The sequence below is a fragment of the Salvelinus namaycush genome, chromosome 5, assembly GCF_016432855.1.
Source record: "Salvelinus namaycush isolate Seneca chromosome 5, SaNama_1.0, whole genome shotgun sequence".
Lineage (NCBI taxonomy): Eukaryota > Metazoa > Chordata > Actinopteri > Salmoniformes > Salmonidae > Salvelinus > Salvelinus namaycush.
Window position 1 is genome coordinate 56,176,351 of NC_052311.1, and position 24,973 is coordinate 56,201,323.

The 24,973-nt window shown below is 42.4% G+C and overlaps 2 protein-coding genes across 3 annotated transcripts in view; one reads left to right on the forward strand and one right to left on the reverse strand.

Annotated features, from left to right (window-relative positions):
- The first annotated feature begins 4,824 nt into the window (after positions 1–4,824).
- LOC120048523 (nucleotide-binding oligomerization domain-containing protein 1-like) lies at positions 4,825–12,092 on the forward strand. Of its 2 annotated transcripts, XM_038994585.1 has the most exons (12): positions 4,825–5,093; positions 5,231–5,458; positions 5,869–6,043; positions 6,239–8,060; positions 8,236–8,319; positions 8,436–8,519; positions 8,607–8,690; positions 8,759–8,842; positions 10,815–10,898; positions 11,014–11,097; positions 11,245–11,328; positions 11,529–12,092. In XM_038994585.1, exons 2-12 carry the CDS (start codon positions 5,252–5,254, stop codon positions 11,599–11,601), a joined length of 2,865 nt encoding a protein of 954 aa, XP_038850513.1. In that variant the 5' UTR covers positions 4,825–5,093; positions 5,231–5,251; the 3' UTR covers positions 11,602–12,092. The 2 variants fall into 2 exon arrangements, with proteins under 2 accessions (XP_038850513.1, XP_038850514.1); XM_038994586.1 differs by lacking the exon at positions 8,607–8,690.
- Positions 12,093–14,564: 2,472 nt separating this feature from the next.
- LOC120048524 (E3 ubiquitin-protein ligase znrf2-like) overlaps positions 14,565–24,973 on the reverse strand; it is a 69,020-nt gene continuing 58,611 nt past the window's right edge. Inside the window, exons 3-5 of the mRNA XM_038994587.1 lie at positions 20,360–20,465; positions 18,448–18,530; positions 14,565–18,193 (exon numbers count right to left, since the gene is read on the reverse strand). Of these exons, the coding sequence (XP_038850515.1) occupies positions 18,473–18,530; positions 20,360–20,465 (164 nt within the window). The 3' untranslated portion in view covers positions 14,565–18,193; positions 18,448–18,472. The remainder of the gene's footprint in view (positions 18,194–18,447; positions 18,531–20,359; positions 20,466–24,973) is intronic.

Below are 24,973 nucleotides of genomic sequence, written 5' to 3' on the forward strand. Positions count from 1 at the left end.
TATAGTCCTAAAAAAGTTTTCTCGTTTCACTGACTCACCCAATGAAGCACAGCTCACTCACCCGTGATTGCTGATGCCCTTGTGTAAAACAAAACTGCTGAAATACCGCGAAAGGCCTGTTTTGGCTGCATGTTCACTGAAAGATTTGCCGCACGTTCCCAACTGGCGTGCCTTGTGATTTGGATACACACAATCCACAGCTAGGATATTTTTTTATAATCTATTGATCCTCTGTGTCTAAATTATAGGGCTACTCCTGATGTAGTCTTCTGAATTATTTCATTTCTCTCTGAACAGAGAGCAGCCATTGTATAACTCTGGCAAATGTATTTCAATCATCAGGGGTGCTGTGGCACCCTCAGCACCCTTCCCGTGGCTATGATTCTGTAAGGAAACAAATGAAGTGCAATGCTGGAGAGATGAGAGTTGCAAGCTCATGTCTATCAGAGCAGAGAGAGGGAGAGAAAGTGAATGTCTTTCTAGTTCTGTGAGAGATACAGGCACACTTCTCTCTCTCACCACAGCAATGGCCACGCGTTCGTCTATAGGTATTTGTATTTATTATGGATACCCATTAGCTGCTGCCTGGGGTCCAGCAAAATTTAGGCCGTTTATACCATTTTAAAACATTACAATACATTCACAGATTTCACGACACACTGTGTGCCCCCAGGCCCCTACTCCACCACTACCACATATCTACAGTACAAAATCCATGTGTACGTGTGTGTATAGTGCGTATGTTATCGTGTGTGTGTAAGCATGTGTCTGTGCCTATGTTTGTGTTGCTTCACAGTCCCCGATAGACAGTTTACAATCCAGGGTTACTCCAAGCAGTTTAGTCACCTCAACTTGCTCAATTTACACATGATTTATTACACGATTTAATTGATGTTTAGGGTTTAGTGAATGATCTGTCCCAAATACAATGCTTTAAGTTTTAGACTAACTTATTCCTTGCCACCCACTCTGTAACTAAATCCAACTCTTTGTTAAGTGTTGCAGTCATTTCAGTCACTGTAGTAGCTGACATGTATAGTGTTGAGTCATTCGCATACATAGACACACTGGCTTCACTCAAAGCCAGTGGCATGTCATTTGTAAAGATTGAAAAAAGTAAGGGGCCTTAACAGCTACCCAGTGGAATTCCTGATTCTACCTGGATTGTGTTGGAGAGGCTTCCATTAAAAAACACCCTCTGTGTTCTGTTAGACAGGTAACTCTTTATCAACAATATAGCAGGGGGTGTAAAGCCATAACATATATGTTTTTTCCAGCAGCAGACTATGATCAATAATGTCAAAAGACACACTGAAGTCTAACAAACTGTCCTTCCCTATAAGCATGCTGAAAGTTGGTTGTCAATTTGTTTACTGTAAAATAGCATATCTGGTCAAACAATTTTTTTCCCCAAAAGTTTACTCAGGGTTGTAACTGATTGTTTGGCTATTTGAGCCAGTAAAGTGGGCTTTACTATTCTTAGGTAGCGAAATGACTTTTGCTTCCCTTCAAGGCTGAGAGTTCCTCTGTCCAGAGTCTGTGTTCTTTTGCCGATCTTAATATTTTCTTTTTATTGGCCAGTCTGAGATATGGCTTTTTCTTTGCAACTCTGCCTAGAAGGCCAGCATACCGGAGTCGCCTCTTCACTGTTGATGTTGAGACTGGTGTTTTGTGGGTACTATTTAATGAAGCTGCCAGTTGAGGACTTGTGAGGCGTCTGTTTCTAAAACTAGACACTCTAATGTACTTGTCCTCTTGCTCAGTTGTGCACCGGGGCCTCCCACTCCTCTTTCTATTCTGGTTAGGGCCAGTTTGCGCTGTTCTGTGAAGGGAGTAGTACACAGAGTTGTACGAGATCTTCAGTTTCTTGGCAATTTCCCGCATGGAATAGCCTTCATTTCTCAGAACAAGAATAGACTGATGAGTTTCAGAAGAAAGTGCTTTGTTTCTGGCCATTTTGAGCCTGTAATTGAACCCACAAATGCTGATGCTCCAGAAACTAGTCTAAAGAAGGCCAATTTGATTGCTTCTTTAATCAGAACAACAGTTTTTAGCTGTGCTAACATAATTGCAAAAGGGTTTTCTAATGATCAATTAGCCTTTTAAAATGATTAAATTGGATTAGCTAACACAATGTGCCATTGGAACACAGGAGTGATGGTTGCTGATAATGGGCCTCTGTACACCTATGTAGATATTCCATTAAAAATCTGCCGTTTACAGCTACAATAGTCCTTTACAACATTAACAATGTCTACGCTGTATTTCTGATCAATTTGATGTTATTTTAACTTTTCTTTCAAAAACAAGGACATTTCTAAGGGACCCCAAACTTTTGAACGGTAGTGTGCTTGGATATGTAGTGTCAGCGTTTGTTGCTGGCATGTCATGCCTAAGTTTACGAATCTTGCCAATTAAAAAAATCATTAAAGCAGTTGGCAATATCAGTTGCTTTTGTGGTTAGAGCATTGGACTAGTAACCGAAATGTTGCAAGTTCAAATCCCCGAGCTGACAAGGTACAAATCTGTCGTTCTGCCCCTGAACAAGGCAGTTAACCCGCTGTTCCTAGGACGTCAATTGAAAATAAGAATTTGTTCTTAACTGACTTGCCTAGTTAAAAAAGAAAAAAATGAATGAATGATGGAGCTTTCATTTAAGGTGCTCCAAAGCTTTTTACTATCATTCTTCATGTCATTTATTTTTGTTTCGTAGTGTAGTTTCTTCTTTTTATTCAGTTTAGTCTCATGATTTCTCAATTTGCAATACGTTTGCCAATCTGTTGTGCAGCCAGACTTATTTGTCATTCCATTTCTCTTATCCCTCTCAACCATACAAGTTTTCAATTCCTCATCAATCCACGGGGATTTAACAGTTTTTACAGTCATTTTCTTAATAGGTGCATGCTTATTTATAACTGGAATAAGCAATTTCATAAATGTGTCAAGTGCAGTGTCTGTCATTACACACCACGGACCAACAAATATTCTTTACATCAACAACATAGGAATCACTACAAAACATATTGTATGACCTCTTATACACTATATTAGGCCCAGCCTTTGGAACTTTGGTTTTCCTGATATGGCTACTATATTGTGATCACTACATCAGATGGATCTGGATACTGCTTTCAAGCAAATGACTGCAGCATTCGTAAAGATGTGATCAATACATGTTGATGATTTGATTATTGTGCTGCTTGTAACTACCCTGGTAGGTTGACTGATAATCTGAACCAGGTTACAGTTTGAAGCTTTATCTTGAGTTGGCAGCTTGATGAAAGTCAGTCAATATTTAAATCACCCAGAAAATATACCTCTCTGTTGATATCACATACATTATCAAGCATTTCACACATGTTATCCAGATACTGACTGTTAGCACTTGGTGGTCTGTAGCAGCTTCCCACCAGAATGGGCTTTAGGTGAGGCAGATGAACCTGTAGCCATATTACTTCAACAGTATTTAACATGAGATCCTCTCTAATATTTACAGGAATGTGGTTCTGAATATAAACAGCAACACCTACACCATTGGCATTTGTTTCTTTTCTGTAATGTTATAACCTTGTATTGCTACCACTGTATCAAGGTATTATCTAACTCCGTTTCAGAGATAGTCAGAATATGTGTAACGGTTGTCCTCCTCCTCTTCTTCCGAAGAGGAGGAGTAGTGATCAGACCAAAATGCAGCGGGTTTTGAAAACATAATGAATTTATTAACTGCCGAACACGAAAACAAAACACTTGGAATGATTACAAAATAACAAAACGAACGTAGACTGACCTAAACATGAGAACTTACATATAACACGAAGAACGCAGGAACAGGTACAGACTACAACAAACGCTACAGTCCCGTGTGGTACGAACAAACATACAGACACGGAAGACAACCACCCACAAACAAACAGTGTGAACAGCCTACCTTTATATGGTTCTCAATCAGAGGAAACGTCAAACACCTGTCCCTGATTGAGAACCATATAAGGCTAATTACCAACGACCTAAACATAGAAACACAAAACATAGAATGCCCACCCCAACTCACGCCCTGACCAACTAAACACATACAAAAACAACAGAAAACAGGTCAGGAACGTGACAATATGAATGTCATCTGTTACTAGCAAATTATTGATTTCGTGAACTCTGTGTCATTATGGTAGGGATTAACTGAGCTGGGTTTGGGTTATTGATAAATCATTGTCTCAACGCAGCCTTATAATGCTGTGAAAGGATCCATGAATCCAAATGATTTGGGTGGATCCCATCCTCCTTATTAAACGTGTGGGACCTCACGCAATACATTTGTATTGGTTTTATTTAATTAAAACAGTGGAAAAGACAATCATCTGTAGGCTATGGGCTACTCATGTTAAATTGGCAACAGTAATTCAACACGATGGATCGGATGCTTGAGTAAAAAGCGGATTACACACAAAACACATTTAGTCTCCGTAGCAAATTGACATACGTTTGCTACGATGGGTTTGTGTCACATCACACAGGTAGCTAAATCGTCTTTTTTCTTTGGTTACGAGTGAGTAAGTTTACATGCACAGTAATAATTTGACATTAAACTGATTATGACACTATTATGCAATAGTCAATAGTCACTGGTTATTTTAATCGGCGAAAGTTAAAATCGAAGTAAGCATACGCTGATTAAAACACCTGGTTTTCTATGCAATCTTTCTAATTATTAGGACATGTTTGGGAAAGCCTGATTTACCGTGGAGCAATTACAAGTTGCGAAGACCCAATATTAAAAATAAGCAGATAACAGCATGCCAAAAGCGCGGTCGCAGTCGGAGGCGAAATTACGCGCATCCAAGGCTGTTTTTGGTTTCACTTCCTCAAATAACCTGTAATGTGTTCAGTGTTTTTTTACTCCTGACATTGTTTGAGACAAAATTAGATTCCTATTCTAACAGTCCTGGAGAAACGTTTTGTTATTATCCTGTCATACGCTATTTAATGGTTTAATAACCAAGACTGGAATTTGTTTTTGGGAGAGCTGTGGTTCCCGAGTTTTTCCGCGGCGGACTAGGACAGTGCGGCTAAGAACAATGTTATCAAAGGTTCTGACGGTATGTATAGCCAGCCCATATACGTATACCGTACGCGATAGCCTATTATAGATTACTATAAATATATTTTATCCGTACTGTTGGATCCTTTTCTCCTAACTGGTTATCTGACTAGAATTCCTTCTTACATTTTCCAGTAAATACAGGCAGCTGAAGCCATGTATATTATGGACTCCAGTGCCGAGGAAGCCCCTGCTGGACTAACGGGCCATGTGTCCACTGTCCAAATGCTCACCTTGCACCGTGCGCTACTGGTTTCCCAGGTGAAGAGCACGCAGTGCATTATGGATAACCTCCTACAAAGTGGTTTTCTGTGTATCGAGGATGCAGAAATCATCCAGCGCGCAGCCACCAAGACAGACCAGGTAATTTACCATGGGAGGGTTTCAAAGAGGATACATGTCCATTTGGACCACACACATTAAATGACAAAGTACCCATCACAAAGACATGCTCTTGCATTCACTAATAGCCTACTAGGCCCTAACTAAAATGGACTAATTGATTTTAAGATGAGAAAATATAAAGACAATACTTGATTTTGCAATACAATGACATTTGGTATGCTGCCAGTATCTTACCTGTGAAAAATCCTGTTTGGCCACATTAATCAAAATGTGGGAAGTAATATTCATTAAATATGAATCACTGGTAAGTAAATATGATTGCCATTGTGCAGGTGCGTAAAATAGGGAAACTGTTAGCTGCCAAATTATTTTTAAATATTGAATCACTGTAAAGTAAATATGATTTACTTATGATTGACATTGTGCAGGTGCGTAAAATCCTGGAATTGGTCCAAAGCAAAGGGGAGCAGGCATGTGAATACTTCCTATATATTCTCTACAAAGTTTATGATGCATACATAGACCTCCAACCATGGCTTAAAGAGATCAACTACCAGCCATCAGACTTCATACGGGACATACCAGTGAAGAACACGGACCCTAGTAAGTATGTCAGTAGACTGTATGGTGCAGCACTTCATATGTGTTATTGGAATTTTACTTAACAATAAAAAAAATACAGTGCATTAAAAATGTAAGCTATTAGAGAATCATGAGGGCAACTACTGTATATTTTGGCTGAATATCAGTGGTTGAGAATCAGACTTCAGTGTATTCTCCCTACCCCCCTCTTCTCAGTTAGTAGGTACTGTGAGAAGCTGAGGCACGAGCTGGGCCGAGACACACGCTTCATTGCCTCCTACGCCCAGCGAGAGGAAACCCTGCTGGAGGAGCTCTATACAGACACCCTGATGGAGCTCCTGAATGACCGCAATGAGAGCCTGGGCCACCTGGAGGGTCTGGAGCAGCTCCTGGGAGAGCAGGGTGTCTTTAACTCACAGGCAGAGACGGTGCTCATCACGGGAGACGCTGGGGTGGGCAAGTCCATCCTCCTCCAGAAGCTCCAGAGGCTGTGGTCCAAGAGGGAGCTGGAACAGACAGACGCCATGTTCTTCTTCAAGTTCCGCTGTAGGATGTTCAGCACTTTCAAGGAGACAGACGAGATCTCACTCAGGGACCTGCTTTTCAAATACAACTGCTACCCCGACCAGGATGCGGATAATGAGGTGTTCAGCTACATCCTCCGCTTCCCTGAAAAGGTTCTCTTTACGTTTGACGGCTATGATGAGATCCAGGCTGATCTGGACCTGGGGAATGTGCCTGAGGTGGTTTCTCCAGAGGAGAGGACTCACCCCCTTCTGGTGCTCATTAATCTGCTCTGTGGGAAGTTGCTTAATGGTTCCCGGAAGGTCCTGACGGCTCGGACAGGCACCGAGGTCCAGAGCAGGGTGATCCGGAAGAGGGTGGCGCTGCGTGGGTTCTCTCCGGCCAACCTTCAGACCTACACCAACCTCAACTTCAAGGAGCAGGAGCACCGGAACCTGGTCTCAGTCCAGCTGGATGCCAGTCCCCACCTCTGTGGCCTCTGCTCCATCCCCCTCTTCTGCTGGATCGTCTTCAAGAGCTTTAAACACCTGCGCTCAGTCTACGACGACTTTGAGTTGCCAGAGGCTTGCATGACCCTCACTAACATATTCCTCCTGCTGTCTGAAGTCTTCCTCAGCCGGGGGGCCACTCCCCCACCTGTCCTCCTGAAGAGAAACACCAGGTGCCCCGCTGATACCTTCAGGGCAGGGCTGAGGCCGCTGACAGCCTTCTCCAAGCTGGCTCTGCTGGGCATGGAGAGAGGAGGCTTTGTGTTCGACCAGGAGGAGGTGGCCTCCTGTGGCCTGACTGAGGACGACCTTCAGGTGGGTTTTCTCCGACCGGTCAACCGCTACGATGCATGTGACAACCCTTCCACCTTTGAGTTCCTTCACCTCACCCTGCAGTCCTTCTTGGCTGCATTCTCCCTGGTTCTGGACGAACAGGCCAGCGTAGGAAACATCCTCAAGTTCTTCACCGAGTGCAGCAGGAGGGCCAATACTTCTTGTTTATCGTGTGTCGTCCACTGCATCGCTGGCTCCTCCAAACCCAGGGAAAAGGACCCGTTCAAGACCAACGAGCATCTCCAATACGCTAACCTCTTCCTGTGTGGACTGCTGTCTAAGGCTAACGCCGGCTTGCTGGAGCACATGGTTCCTGCAACGCTACTGAAGAGAAAGCGGGCGGTCCTCAAGTCCTACCTGTCCACCAGCGTGAGGTCCCACCTCCGCGGTTTGCCACTCTACAGCACAGAGCAGGAGGGCAGCAAGGTGCATGTCCTGCCCAACTTCCTGTGGATGCTGCGCTGCATCTTCGAGACAGGAAGTAAAGAGGTGGCACAGCTGACTGCGAAGGGCATCACAGCTGACTACATCAAGCTGGGCTACTGTAATGTGTTCTCTGGCGACTGCAGTGCCCTCAACTTTGTGCTGCAGCACCGGCGGAAGAGGCTAGGGGTGGACATGGACAACAACAACATCAGTGACTATGGGGTCAAGCAGCTCAGGCCTTCATTCAGTAAGATGACCGTGGTGAGGTGAGGAATTCAAATACATGCAGATGGCAGCAGTTTGTATTTTATGCCACTGTTAACATGAAAGGTACACTTGTTTACAAATAACATTGGCAAATCATTTCTTACTGCTATAAAAATACTAGTATAACTAACTATAAAGTATAACTTTTCAGCTAAATTCGTTTTTCCATTTCAGATTGTGTGTCAATCAGATCTCAGACAGCAGCATTGAGGTACTGGCTGAGGAGCTTATCAAATACAGAGTGGTGGAGGTTCTGGGGTGAGTCAGTGTCTATCAGGGTCAACTTGCCTGTCAAACTTTAGTACTGTATTATGCTGTATGACAAATTCCTATGACGTGACTGTGACTGTATTTCTGTTGTCTTGATTTGACAGACTTTACAATAATCACATTACGGACATCGGAGCCAAGCTAATCGCTCATATCATTGAGGAATGTCCTAAGTTAAGAGTCGTCAAGTATGTAAATTAATATGTCCAATCAATTATATAATTGTTTGTTTATAAATTAAACTGTTTATTTTTGGCACTTTGATTTGTTCAAAGGCTTGGCAGCAACAAGTTCACCAGTGTGGGTGGCAGGTATCTGGCCAGTGCCATTCAGAAGAGCACATCTATCTTTGATGTGGGGTAAGTGCACAATTACAATATTTTTTTATTTATCAGAGTGCATGGGATGGATTGTTCCTGTTTTTCAGAATGTGGGGGAACAGCATTGGTGATGAAGGAGCAAGAGCATTCGCAGAGGCCCTGAGGAATCACCCAAGTCTTACCAACCTCAGGTGAGATGGATGGCAAGAAATGTCATTGTTATCACTTCTCTGAATAAGTACAGTTGAAGTCAGAAGTTTACATGCACCTTAGCCAAATACATTTAATGTTTTTCACAATTCCTGACATTTAATCTGAGTAAAAATTCTCTGTCTTAGGTCAGTTAGGATCACCACTTTATTTTAAGAATGTGAAATGTCAGAATAATAGTAGAGATAATGATTTATTTCAGCTTCTATTTCTTTCTTCACATTCCCAGTGGGTCAGACGTTTACATACACTCAATTAGTATTTGATAGCATTGCCTTTAAACTGTTTAACTTGGGACAAAACGTTTCAGGTAGCCTTCCACAAGCTTCCCACAATAAGTTGGGTGAATTTTGTCCCATTCCTCCTGACAGAGCTGGTGTAACTGAGTCAGGTTTGTAGGTCTCCATGCTAGCACACGCTTTTTCAGTTCTGCCCACAAATTTTCTATGGGATTGAGGTCAGGGCTTTGTGATGGCCACTCTAGTACCTTGACTTTGTTGTCCTTAAGCCATTTTGCCACAACTTTGAAGTATGCTTGGGGTCATTGTCCATTTGGAAGACCCATTTGCGACCAAGCATTAACTTCCAGACTGATGTCTTGAGATGTTGCTTCAATATATCCACATAATTTTCCTACCTCATGATGCAATCTATATTGTGAAGTGCACCAGTCCCTCCTGCAGCAAAGCACCCACACAACATGATGCTGCCACCCCCATGCTTCACGGTTAGGATGGTGTTCTTCGGCTTGCAAGCCTCCCCCTTTTTCCTCCAAACATAACGATGGTCATTATGGCCAAACAGTTCTATTTTTGTTTCATCAGACCAGAGGACATTTCTCCAAAAAGTACGATCTTTGTCCCCATGTGCAGTTGCAAACTGTAGTCTGGCTTTTTTAAGGCAGTTTTGGAGCAGTGGCTTCTTCCTTGCTGAGCGGCCTTTCAGGTTATGTCAATATAGGACTCGTTTTACTGTGGATATAGATACTTTTGTACCTATTTCCTCCAGCATCTTCACAATGTCCTTTGCTGTTGTTCTGGGATTGATTTGCACTTTTCGCACCAAAGTACTTTCATCTCTAGGAGACAGAACGCGTCTCCTCCCTGAGCGGTATGACAGCTGCGTGGTCCCATGGTGTTTATACTCGCATACTATTGTTTGTACAGATGAACGTGGTACCTTCAGGCATTTGGAAATTGCTCCCAAGGATGAACCAGACATATGAAGGTCTACAATTGTTTTTCTGAGGTCTTGGCTGATTTCTTTTGATTTTCCCATGATGTCAAGCAAAGAGGCACTAAGTTTGAAGGTAGGCCTTGAAATACATCCACAGGTACACCTCCAATACTCCAATTGACTCAATTAGCCTATCAGAAGCTTCTAAAGCCATGACATCATTTTCTGGAATTTTCCAAGCTGTTTAATGGCACAGTCAACTTAGTGTATGTCAATTTCTGGCCTACTGTAATTGTTATACAGTGAATTATAAGTGAAATAATCTGTCTGTAATCAATTGTTGGAAATATTACTTGTGTCATGCACAAAGTAGATGTCCTAACCGACTTGTCAAAACTATAGTTTGTTAACAAAAAATGTGTGGAGTGGTTGAAAAACGAGTTTTAATGACTCCAACATAAGTGTATGTAAACTTCCGACTTCAACTGTATGTGGCACTGATTGTGCCATGTCTTTTATAGTTCTCCCACAACTGCGGTTAAGGTCAGAAATAAGGAAGTATAACCCATTGGTGTATCATTTTACAAACGCACATTCAGCTACAGTATAGGTTACTGAACTCCCTAACTCACAAACGCTGAAACTACCTGAAACACTGAAACTATCTATTTTACAGTATATCACTCTGCCTCATAGTAATATCATTACCTAAAGTAATACAGTATACTTATGTAATTACTGATAGTAATTATATTTCTATGCTCTTCTCTCCCTTAGCCTCTCAGCCAATGGCATCACTTCAGAAGGTGGGAGGAGCTTGGCCGAAGCACTGAAAGGCAACACAATGCTCAGAATCTTCTGGTAGGACAATCTTATTTATACATCAAATTTCTGTGACAGTATGTGTCTCTGTATATTTAATTTGTATTTGTGCTTTGGAGTTAACACAGTTTAAATGTGTGTTATGTTGTTGTAGGTTGGTGCAAAACAAGTTGTCAGATGATGTAGCACCAGACATGGCAGAGCTGATCAGATCCAACACAGGTCTATCTCACCTCTGGTAAGGCAGGCCCCAGTCTCAACACACTCCCAACAACCAATAATGAAGTTTAACCACAGAATTAACCAGAAAGTGAACAAGTTATTTCTGAATGTGAATAAAAGTTAGCCGGTTAACCTAGTGATCCCTCTATGCCACTCTGCACAGGTTAATCAATAATCAGCTGACAGTGGATGGAATCAGACAGCTGTCAGAGGCTCTCTCCCACAACACATCACTCAAAGAGATCAGGTGAGTGTACGCAATGTCGCTCACTTAAAGGCACATTACTAAAAAAATGTGTATCACTTTAATAATAGTATTTGATATATTCCTTAGATACATTTTTATTTCAAAACATCTTTCACCATTTGCACTTTGTAATGGCTGTGGGTCTTTGATTGCATTGCTGGTTCCTAATTATCATGTGCTCTGTCATCACTCATCCACAGTTTGAAAGGAAACTGTCTTTCTGAAGAGGAAGAGAAGCTGTTTGAGGCTGAGGGAAGGCTACGCTTCCACTGAGGAGACAGAACTGAGCTGAAGCGTGTGTAGATTGGTCACGTCTGTTACCGAAACGTAGAAGTTCTTTGTGTGTTTTCTTGCACACTACATTTTGTAAATATTTGAACATCCTGCATTAGCTAGGTTATTCTGGCATATGGGTAAAAGTCTTGACCCATAAAAATACTTCCTACAGTCATATTTGTCCATAATGAATCTATTTGTATTTAGGGATTTGAAACCAGAGGTGGCGTTCTCAGAGAGGAAGTCTTCAATGTAACTTTTTTACTAGCTTGACTTTAGTTTGAAACAAATCCACTTATACAGTAATGGCAAACTGTCCCTTGTTTAAGCACTTTCGGTTAACCACGGAACATCTTATCATTATGCAAACCAAATCCATTGTTTTAATCCAGCTTCTACCCCCAAGCCATAAGACTGCTGAACAATTATTACATTGACCCCCCCCCCATTTGTTTTCTACATTGCCGCTACTCGCTGTTTATTATCTATGCATAGTCACTTCACCCTGACCTATGTGTACAAATTACCTCTAACCTGTACCCCACACACTGACTCGGTACCGGTACCCCGTGTATATAGCCTTGTTATTGTGTTACTTTTTATAATTTTTTACTTTAGTTTATTTGGTAAATATTTTCTTAACTCTTCTTGAACTGCACTGTTGGTTAACCGCTTGTAAGTAAGAATTTCATGGTAAGGTCTACACTTGTTGTATTCAGCACATGTGACAAATAAAGTTTAATTTGATTTGAAACTGCTTTTGTTGACCAAAGGAAATACTTTACTGGTGCTGAATTGCAGTATTGAATTTCTCCTGCACCACAACAACAGAGCACTGTGTAAACAAACTGAATTTGATGTGTTGCCTGCAATTAACTGGAGACTAGGCCACTGCTCTCAAACCTCCCTTATCATCAACCCTCACCCCTCTGATTTCTCTGCCTCATTCCCTCTGCCTCATTCCCTTATTCTTGTATACTGGCCAGAACTGTAACTGTATGACACATACAGACAGTCATGTTATGGTCAGTTTGTGGTCATGGTGACTAATGAATGTAGGTTAGCAGGCGATGACAGGAACAAACAAATAGCGGAAGACAGGACATTAAACAACTTCCATACACACTACAGGTCAAAAGTTTTGTCAATTGTACCACAGAAATGGAACCTAAATCACAGAGGATAGATGTTGTGGTGGCAGCTGCAGAGAAGTACCTGGGTGCCCCCCCACAATTAAAAAAAAAAATATATATACAGTACCAGAAAAAGGTTTGGACACACCTACTCATTCAAGGGTTTTTCTTAATTAAAAAAAAAAAATTCTACATTGCATAATAATAATGAAGACATCAAAACGATGAAATAACAGATATGGAATCATGTAGTAACCAAAAAAAAGTGTTAAACAAATCAAAATATATTTTATATTTGAGATTATTCAAATAGCCACCCTCTTCCTTCAATGACAGCTTTGCACACTCTTGGCATTCTCTCAACCAGTTTCATGAGGTAGTCACCTAGAATGCGTTTCAATTAACAGGTGTGCCTTCAGTTAATTTGTGGAATTTCCTTCCTTCTTAATGTGTTTGAGCCAATCAGTTGTGTTGTGACAAGGTGAGGGAGGGGTGGGGGGGTGTATACCGAAGATTGACCTATTTGGTAAAAGACCAAGTCCATATTATGGCAAGAACAGCTCAAATAAGCAAAGAGAAATGACAGTCCATCATTACTTTAAGACATGAATGTCGGTCAATACGAATGTAAATAACTTTTATCACGCACAGTCGCAAAAACCATCAAGCACTATGGTGAAACTGGCTCTCATGAGGACCGCCACAGGAAAGGAAGACACAGAGTTACCTCTGCTGCAGAGGATAAGTTCATTAGAGTTATCAGCCTCAGAAATTGCAGCCAAAATAAATGCTTCACAGAGTTCAAGTAACAGACACATCACAACATCAACTGTTCAGAGGAGACTGTGTGAATCAGGCCTTCATGGTTGAATTGCTGCAAAGAAACCACTACTAAAGGACACCAATAAGAAGAGACTTGCTTGGGCCAAGAAACATGAACATGAGCAATGGACATTAGACCAGTGGAAATCAGTCAAGAAATCAGTGGAAATCTTAGAGAGTCAAAATTAGAGATTTTTGGTTCCAACCGCCGTGTCTTTGTGGGATGCTGTTTGGGTGAACTGATGATCTCCGCATGTGTATTTCCCACCGTAAAGCATGGAGGAGGAGGTGCTATGGTGTGGGGGTGCTTTGCTGGTGACACTGTCTGTGATTTATTTAGAATTCAAGGCACACTTAACCAGCATGGCTACCACAGCATTCTGCAGCGATACGCCATCCCATCTGGTTTTGGCTTAGTGGGACTATCATTTGTTTTTCAACAGAACAATGACCCAACAGGCTGTGTAAGGGCTATTTTACCAAGAAGAAGAGGGATGGAGTGCTGCATCAGATGACCTGGCCTCCACAATCACTCGACCTCACCCAAATTGAGGGGGTTTGGGATGAGTCGGACCGCGGCGTGAAGGAAAAGCAGCCAACACGTGCTCAGCATATGTGGGAACTCCTTCAAAACGATTGGAAAAGCATTCCAGGTGAAGCTGGTTGAGAGAATGCCAAGAGTGGGCAAAGCTGTCATCAAGGCAAATGGTGGCTATTTGAAGTTCTGCCCACACAAATCAAAATATATTTTGATTTGTTTAACACTTTTTTGGTTACTACATGGTTCCATATGTGTTATTTTATAGTTTTGATGTCTTCACTATTATTCTACAATGTAGAACATAGTAAAATAAAGAAAAAGCCTTGAATGAGTCGGTGTTCTAAAACTTTTGACCGGTAGTGTAACTTTTTCAATGACTGTTGAGAAAGCTTCTGCCATAATGCATTGAAAGTGAAACACTCATCTACCAAGACACACTGTAAGTCACACTAGTACAACTAAAAGAATGTACTCCAAAAGTTTTGCTCTTTTAATTTCATATTCTGTACACATTTTTACATAAATGGAATGTTATAACATACTGTATGTCTAAATAGTTTCTAAAATAAAATTTCTAGGTATGTACTGTCGGCCTGTCTCTGAAGTACCTTGGGAGGTATAACCCAAATAAAAATAGTTTCCTTCACCTCTCAACTATTACTTGAATGCCCTACTACACCTCCACCTTCATTCAAGCAAGCTCATCCCCAACTAATATTCATCTACAGTATGTTCGCTGTCATGGTATATTATATAATCATGAATGGAACATCAAGTATAGCTACCTGATGACATATGTGTGTTCTCTAACACATCTCACATTCATATATGTTGACTGTTTTAAACACTGCATCCTCACAGGTCCATCCATATGGCGCTTTTCAACACGGTAGATTTGGATAGACATCGATCCGATTGGATTGATATGGGCTCAAATTGGCAACTGTAGCATAAGCAGCAAAACCAAAACATTTACACAAAATGACCATATAACCCCCCTCCTTTACCACTGGCCTGACATCCAAACGGAATTCTCTACAGTGAAACATAGCGAAATCAGTTTAGGTGCTAGGCTGCCTCCCCACTCGCCCCCCAAAGAAACCCAAACATCCAAAATAAAAGACTAACAAAACTGAAATAGCGGGGGAAATGTGCTTTAAAACTGATTCTAGCTACAGTAGCTCATATAAGGCTGTTCTGCTAGGCTAGCTAGGGAGGATCCTCGTGCTACACACATACCCATGACAATAAGGGCATATTGTACACATACAGTAGTATGCTTCACAATCGTGAGCCATTCGACAACATTTAAAAATCACATTGCTTACAGTACAGTAGCCATGGGACAAACCATGCGGTGAGACCAGACATTCTAGTTTCAGACCAAACATTCTAGTTTCTCCTTCACTGATGTGCAATGAGGAGAAACTCCCATCTGGATTTAGATCAATCTTTATTAGCTATAGTACATGATGATAAAAGGGGAAACAGTCCATTTGGGTGGGGGCTTTTTATTGTCCAATTCCAAAGTGCTTTATGCCTCGCTGTACTTCTTGAAAAATAAATTGTTAGCAGCACGTCTTAGAGGCATGACGATGGCACTTTTGGAGAAACCACAGTTAATATGGTGTCACTGACCCAGTAGCCATGGTAACACTATCTTTAGTATATCCATACCATAATACCCAGATCCCCTATAAATGCTCTTTGTTAATTTGTCTGACTGGTCATTACTAGTTTGAATTGGGCAACCAATATAAATACTATTGATCTTATTCCTAGATTTGTCATAATAAAATACTATAATCTAAAATCTCTAAACTGTGGAGATTGAAAAACCTCTACAATGATTGTGAAAAGCATAGCCAATAAAGCCTTTTGTCTTATTCATTGAACTTGTCTATCAGTTTCTTACTCTGCCCTTATTCGCAACCCAATGGTGAAGATGGAGGTCTAGTATACTAGTATACTAGTTAGCAGCGCATCCTGGGAAAGCTCTCAAAACATTAAAGAGAACAACATCAAGGCCTTGTTTAAATATTACAACCCAGGGTTGCTGGAAGATGAAATGTATTAGATAAGAAATGTGTAAAACACTCAAACACACTGAGAAAGAGGATCCAACATTCCAATGATAACTTTTTTGAATATATCAGTCTTCCCCTTATTCTGATTGGCTTTGGCATGGAGCTCCACCAATCGCCTACTTCCTGCCCCGCCCTCTTACCTCTACTGTGATAGGCTGATTGGTAGATGATTATGATTGGGTAAAAGGTGTGATATCTCAGGCAGCTATTTGAAACTGCACTGAAATGGACAAACATGAATAGAATACATAGTTATTCATGTCATTCTCTTTGCATTAAGGCCCAACTTAGTTTCACTATAACTCACACATATACATACACAGATATGCAATTACACCATTATGTCAAATCTGCATACTTAAAATAAAATAATTTGCATAATAATAACTGCTAAGTCTCATGATGATACATAAAGATTAAAAGTCAAAGTGAGTGAGTGAGAGAAGAGGATGGGTGTGTGAACCCTGTAGAAGGCTAGAGTATATACACCACATAATGTCACCGGGGCCCTGGGGAAGGGGGATATCTGTTCTGGGGTCAGCACATTGTAGCCTGGATCCCAACTGAATTGATCCTCTTCACAATTGCCAAACTGAAGATGCACAGTAAAACAATTGTGAAACATAGTAATTCAGTTGGGATCCAGGCTAAGCACAGAGGGCCTCATGTCCCAGTCAGACAGCTATTGGTGCTACAAAAACTAAGATTAACGTTCTCACTTCGGAGAAGTGCCTGCTGGGAGTTGTAGTTGCCACTAGCTGAGCCACGCACTTCTGGTAGCACAGTCCAGTTCACGTCTTGTTGCTACCACAGAGGCATTGAGGGGTTGTGAGTTAGATAGCTAGTCAGGGGAAAGGAGAGAGTGAGAAAGAGAGAGCGGGACAGCATATAGCAGGGCACTTCTAATTTCAGTGTGGCTAGCAGCCAGGGCCAGTTACAGTTCCAGTCATGTCCGAGTGGAGTAAAGGTTAGAGTTAAGCAGAGTTTCACATTCAGCTGAGTCTGGCTCTCTGCTGGGTCTCTCTTCGTCTGCCGTCATCCAGTCAACAACACACAGGGGGAAGGGCGGATATAGTATAGATATAGTATAGACTCATACCTGACCTCCCGCCCTCTGTCCCCCACCCACCAATCACACTATTCGGTTGTCTTGACTCTGCCCTGGTAGGCCATTAGGATCCAAAGGTGAAGGCACTGGTAGACACAGTTGGTGAGGAGGGGGAAAGAGGGGGATGAGGACTGACTTCCCCTTGTCCCTTCTCCCCTCAGCTTGCTCCCCGAAATGTCCAGGTGTACAATCACTCAGACCAAACAGATGGGAGGAGACCTGGATCTGCTGTCCAATAACACAGGAGGAGGGAATTCCAAGTCGCAGCAGCCCTGGAGCTCAGCCAACCACAGCAGCTCAATCACTTGGGCATGGCCAATGGGATGGTATGCAAAACGTCTGTGGGTGGCATATAGAGCCGTTTCATCGATGCGGCAGAGAGTGAGAGGGCGTGTTGAGAGCAACAGTTTTTCCTGATTGGATAGTTGTGCAACAGAGGTGTTGTGTCTTCCCCTCAACATCAGGTTGGCAGATAAGCATGTCTGTCTGTCTGTTGGTCGGTCTGTCTGTCTTTGAGGACAAAGCAGAGGTTGGTTGTGTTTGTGAGTTTGTGTGTCTGTGTCTGTCTGGTCTTGTCTCGGAGCTGATTGTGTGTGTGTGGAGATAAATAGATAGATCAGCATTAAATGTAGTTTCCCTGAAGATTGCTTTTAATGAGTTTTGGCACACTGCGGTTCTTGACTGGTTTGAGTTGAGGTGTGTTGAGGGCTGTTGAGAGGTACTGGAGGTGATGGGGATAGAGAGGTAGGGTCAGGGTGAGGTGTCAGTTCTGTACTGGCCACAGAGTCACAGTGTGTCTGTCCAGTAGTCTCCTTGGCAACGGGGAAGGGGAGGGGATTCACATTGAGGACTGTTGTTATTGGAGCAGATCACTCTTCTTATTGAGGGAGTAAGAAACCTGCAGAGATGAAAAACATCAGAAATCTGACTATACTGAGGGCTAACATGTGATGCTGAAACGAAACAATACAAAGAAAAAACTCGACTGAACTAAAAGGTATAATACTGTATCATATTTTTCCTGTTTTGTGTCAATACAATACAACATTTGTTTGGGGAACTCTACGGTGGAAACATTTCCCAAAGAATATTAAAGTGACTTATCACAGTAATGAATTAATATCAACAACACTCAGTAAATGTGTAATTTACCTGTGGAGAAAAGTAGTGAGGCCCTTTAGTCTGAGGGATGTTCTGGACACGATCTGTTCACCTCAAACCACTCATCAATACAGCTGACAGAGAGAACAGGAGACACAGTCAGCGATAACATAGCACATACTACATACAGTGCATTCGGAAATGATTCAGACCCCTTGACTTTTTCCGCATTTTGTTATGTTACAGCCTTATTCTAAAATGGATGAAATAAATGTTTTCTTCATCAATCTACGTACAAAGCGGAAACAGGTTTTTATATATTTTTTCCAATTTATAAAAAATAAAAAACAGAAATACCTTATTTAAATAAGTATTCAGACCCTTTGCTATGAGACTCAAAATTGAGCTCAGGTACATCCTGTTTCTATTTATCATGCTTGAGATGTTTCGACAACTTGATTGGAGTCCACCTGTGGTGAATTCAATTGATTGGACATGATTTGGAAAGGCATACACCTGTCTATAAAAGGTCCTACAGTTGACAATGCATGTCAGAGCAAAAACCAAGCCATGAGGTCGAAGGAATTGACCGTAGAGCTCCGATACAGGATTGTGTCGAGGCATAGATCTGGGGAAGAGTACCAAAAAATGTCTGCAGCATTGAAGGTCTCCAAGAACACAGTGGCCTCCATCATTCTTAAATGGAAGAAGTTTGGAACCACCAAGACTCTTCCTAGAGCGGGCCGCCCGGCCAAACTGAGCAATCGGGGGAGAAGGGCCTTGGTCAGGGAGGTGACCAAGAACCCGATGGTCACTCTGACAGAGCTCCAGAGTGGAGATGGGAGAAACTTCCAGAAGGACAACCATTTCTGCAGCACCACCAATCCGGCCTTTATGGTAGAGTGGCCAGACGGAAGCAACTCCTCAGTAAAAGGCACATGACAGTCAACTTGGAGTTTGCCATAAGGCATCTAAAGGACTCTCAGACCATGAAAAACAAGATTCTCTGGTCTGATGAAACCAAGATTGAACTCTTTGGCCTGAATGCCAAGTATCACGTCTGGAGGAAACCTGGCACCCTCCCTATGGGGAAGCATGGTGGTGGCAGCATCATGCTGTGGGAATGTTTTTCAGTGGCAGGGACTGGGAGACTAGTCAGGATTGAGGAAAAGATGAGCGAAGCAAAGTACAGAGAGACCCTTGATGCTAACCTGCTCCAGAGCGCTCAGGACCTCAGTCTGGAGCAAAGGTTCACCTTCCAACAGGACAACGACCCTAAGCACACAGCCAAGACAACGCAGGAGGGGCTTCCGGACAAGTCTCTGAATGTCCTTGAGTGTCTCAGCCAGAGCCCGGACTTGAACCCGATCGAACATCTCTGGAGAGACCTGAAAATAGCTGTGCAGCGACGCTCCCCATCCAACCTGACAGAGCTTGAGAGGATCTGCAGAGAAAAATGGGAGAAACTCCCCAAATACAGGTGTGCCAAGCTTGTAGCGTCATACTCAAGAAGACTCGAGGACGTAATCACTGCCAAAGGTGCTTCAACAAAGTACTGAGTAAAGGGTGTAAATGTGATACTTCAGTTTTATATTATTATATTTATATATATCAAAAAACCTGTTTATGCTATGTCATTAACAGGTATTGTTTGTAGATTGATGAAGGAAAAAACTATTTAATCCATTTTAGAATAAGGCTGTAACGTACATTTTTTTGGAAAAAGTCAAGGGTCTGAATACTTTCCGAATGCACTGTATATAGAACAAAAGAAGGAATGGGGGAGGGAGACAGAGCGAGAGAGCAGGAATGATGATGCATTCACATACCGGTTGAGGAAAACAGGAGAGATCCCTCTTGTCATAGGTTGTACAGAAAAATGTAGTGATATAGAGAGGGGGAGAGAAAGAGAGAGGTATTTAGAAAGAGGGGGAGAGCGAGGGATAGAGAGAGGGGGACTTACCCTTTGTGGTATATGCAGAGACAAGGCAGGCGAGCAATTGTGTCCCCCTGTACCAGCTCCTCTAGGCAGATTGCACATTCCCCTGCATCCTTACTCAGGACGTCCTCTGGGGGGAGAGAGAGAGACAGAAAAAGAGAGAGAGAGAGCGAAAGAGAGAGAGAGTGAGTGAGTGAGTGAGTGAGTGAGTGAGTGAGTGAGTGAGTGAGTGAGTGAGTGAGTGAGTGAGTGAGTGAGTGAGTGAGTGAGTGAGTGAGGGCCAGACTGCCCATTTAATCAACAAGGCCAAAACCAGCTGTACTGTCCCCCTCCACAGCCCTCTCAAAGCCTGCAAACAGCCCTAGTCACAGCCTGCAAAGAACCACAGGGCTGGAGCGTGGCTGGAGAGAGAGAGAAAGATAGAGAGAACACCTATGAGGATCAAAACACACACACACATCAAAATGATACTGCCATGATTGGCTAAAGAATGATTGCATTTACACTACAATTCCTGAAGGGGGAGCTCTATATCCATGGTTAAACCCTAGTAGTCCATATGGACCAAACTGGCATTGGGAGCAGGCTCTAATGCAGTGGGACATGTGATGTCATGCTGAGAGGAGGAGGAGGTGGAGAGGTGCATTTGGTCTTTCTTTCTTACAAACAACAACACACATAGTTTAAAGCAAGTGCTGTTCTGCATCAAGCTCTGCCTAGTGTGGAATTGATAGGAGGAATCCCACTACTACAGTGTTCTATTATGTCTCCAAATCAAATCTAATTTTATTGGTCACATACACATGGTTAGCAGATGTTAATGCGAGTGTAGCGAAATACTGACAACACAGCATTCCTCTGTCATAGGATTACAGCATTACAACCATCTATTCTCTATATTCATCTATTTACTCTACTCTACTACTCAGGCAATAATTCACCCTGGCACTCAGGCTACACTGGAGTCAGACTACACTGTCTAGCACAACTACAACCAAATCAATGTATTGTCAGTCAAGGTTAACCTTTAGTGGTTGATGACCGTTTCAGAATGAGCAAAGGGGACATTCCCAATAACTCCCAATAACTGTAGCCTTAAATAATTCATTTACTTCTGCCTTCACACAACACAAGGGTGAGTCCAAAATGGCACCATATTCACTATTAGACAGGAGACCTGGTCAAAAGTAGTGTACTATATAGGGAATAGGGTGCCATGTCAGACTCACACAAGTGTTTGCATACTTGTTCCATTGTGTCTGCCTGGTTTAATAATTTGCATAACTCAACCAATCTCCCCATAAACAGAGCCACTATCTTTATTTCAACAGTTGGTTCTGTGGTTGTGTATGTCATGTTATCTACAGCCGTCAGACCAAATACTGCTTCAATAATTGATTATTTACTCATGCTGGAAGCAAGTGAGAATGAACACTGCTCTTATGCAGAATTCATTGTGTGCAATGTGTGTACATGCACACACCTACTTAAATACACACAAACACACACCTGCATACACAACAACACGCACAAACTTGCTTCCACTGTGAAGGTTAACCCAGGACTGGGCAGGACAGGGTGTGGGTCCAGTCTAAGGAGAACTCTCTCTCTCAATTGTTGGTTATTTTTATCTGATGTGTTATAGAAACACATGTTACTGGCTCAGCTGACAGCTACAGAAAACACAGATTGGGGGCAAGGGACTCAGAAAAAGGACACGCACACATGTACATGCACACACACACCGGAGGGTTATGGCTTCATTAAAACACCAGGCTACTGTTCCTGTAAAAACTGACCAACACACTCCGTGTGTGTTAAACAGAGAGCAGGACAGCAAGAGAGAGAGAGAGAGAGAGAAAGAGAGAAAGAGAGAAAGAGAGAGAGAGAGAGAGGGAGGTGGCTATATATATTGTTTAAACACGGTACATAGCCATAATATGACATTTGAAATGTCTCTATTCCTCTTTTGTGAGTGTAATGTTTACAGTACATTTTGATTGTGTATGTTACCTTTGTTAATTATCTATTTAACTTGTTTGGCAATGTAAACATATGTTTCCCTTGCCAATAAAGCCCTTTGAATTGAATTGAAATGAGAGAGAGAGAGAGAGAGAGAGAGAGAGAGAGAGAGAGAGAGAGAGAGAGAGAGAGAGAGAGAGAGAGAGAGAGAGAGAGAGAGAGAGAGAGAGAGAGAGAGAGAGAGAGAGAGAGAGAGAGAGAGAGAGAGAGAGAGAGAGAGAGAGAGAGAGAACATTCCTCTATAAATAATCTACTACCACTTGAGTTTTGATGTTGGTGACCTTGCACGTACACGCACACACGTACACAAATACATACGTACACACACATACACACACCCACACATTGCAGGAGGTGTCTTCAGCTGGAATATGATGCAATTTCAAGAAAATTGTTATTATTATTTAAATACAGTCCAATATTATTTAATTAGAGTCCAATTCAAAAGCTTTAATAATGATGTATTGGAGATATCGGACCCCTTCTATCCCACAGTGTTAGTTTCCTTGTTAAATTGTCAATTCTTCCTTAACTCCAGACAATTAGAGAAGAACAAGAGAGTCTTCACACACAGAGATGCGTACAAAGCTATCCCTCGCCCTCCATTTGGCAAATCTGACCATAATTCTATCCTCCTGATTCCTGCTTACAAGCAAAAAATAAAGCAGGAAGCACCAGTGACTCGGCCAATAAAAAATGGTCAGATGAAGCAGATGATAAACTACAGGACTGTTTTGCTATCACAGACTGGAATATGTTTCGGGATTCTTCCGAATGCATTGAGGAGTACACCACATCAGTCACCCCACAGTGACTGTACGTACATACCCTAAACAGAAGCCATGTATTACAGGCAACATCCGCAAACAGGCAAAGTGTCAATACAGGACCAAGATCGAATCGTACTACACCGGCTTCAACGTTCGTCGGATGTGGCAGGGCTTGCAAACTATTACAGACTACATAGGGAAGCACAGCGGAGAGCTGCCCAGTGACACAAGCCTACCAGGCGAGCTAAACTACTTCTTCTATGCTCGCTTTGAGGCAAGTAACACTGAAACATGCATGAGAGCATCAGCTGTTTCGGAGGACTGTGTGATCACGCTCTCCACAGCCCATGTGAGTGAGACCTTTAAACAGGTTAACATTCACAAGGCTGCAGGGCCAGACGGATTACAAGGATGTGTACTCCGAGCATGCGCTGACCAATTGGCAAGTGTCTCACTGACATTTTCAACCTCTCCCTGTCTGAGTCTGTAATACCAACATGTTTCAAGCAGACCACCATAGTCCCTGTGCCCAAGAACACTAAGGTAACCTGCCTAAATGACTACCGACCTGTAGCACTCACGTCTGTAGCCATGAAGTGCTTTGAAAGGCTGGTCATGGCTCACATCAACACCATCATCCCAGAAATCCTAGACCCACTCCAGTTTGCATACCGCCCCAACAGATCCACCGATGATGCAATCTCTAGTGCCCTCAAAGCTCATCACTAAGCTAAGGAACCTGGGACTAAACACCTCCCTCTGCAACTGGATCCTGGACTTCCTGACGGGTCCCTCCCAGGAGGTAAGGGTAGGTAACAACACATCCGCCACGCTGATCCTCAACACAGAGAAAGAAGAAGAGAGAGAGAGAGAGTGAGAAAGAAAGAAAGAGTAAGTAAGAGAGAGATTTAGAGAGTGAGTAAGTGAGAGAAAGAGAGAAAGTATATGTGCATGCAAGAGTATGTGCAGTGCAGTATGTACAGTGCAGTATGTACAGTATATTCCCAACATAGTGCTCGCTCCACAGTATACGGGCCCTTGTCAAAAGTAGTGCACTAAAGAGGTAATAGGGTTTGATGCAGCCAGAAGCCATAGTTCTTCATGATCTGAATAGGGTGTGATGCAACCAGAAGCTACAGTTCTTCATGATCGGAATAGGGTGTGGTCCAATCAGAAGCTACAGTTCTTCATGATCTGAATAGGGTGTGATGCAACCAGAAGCTACAGTTCTTCATAATCTGAATAGGGTGTGATGCAACCAGAAGCTACAGTTTGTCATGATCGGAATATGGTGTGATACAACCAGAAGCTACAGTTCTTCATGATCTGAATAGGGTATGATGCAACCAGAAGCTACAGTTCTTCATGATCTGAATAGGGTGTGATGCAACCAGAAGCTACAGTACTTCATGATCTGAATAGGGTGTGATGCAAACAGAAGCTACAGTTCTTCATGATCTGAATAGGGTGTGATGCAACCAGAAGCTACAGTTCTTCATGATCTGAATAGGGTGTGATCCAACCGGAAGCTACAGTACTTCATGATCTGAATAGGGTGTGATGCAAACAGAAGCTACAATTCTTCATGATCTGAATAGGGTGTGATGCAACCAGAAGCTACAGTTCTTCATGATCTGAATAGGGTGTGATCCAACCAGAAGCCATAGTTCTTCATGATCGGAATAGGGTGTGATCCAACCAGAAGCTACAGTACTTCATGATTTGAATAGGGTGTGATGCAACCAGAAGCTACAGTTCTTCATGATCTGAATAGGGTGTGATCCAACCAGAAGCTACAGTAATTCATGATCTGAATAGGGTGTGATGCAACCAGAAGCTAAAGTTC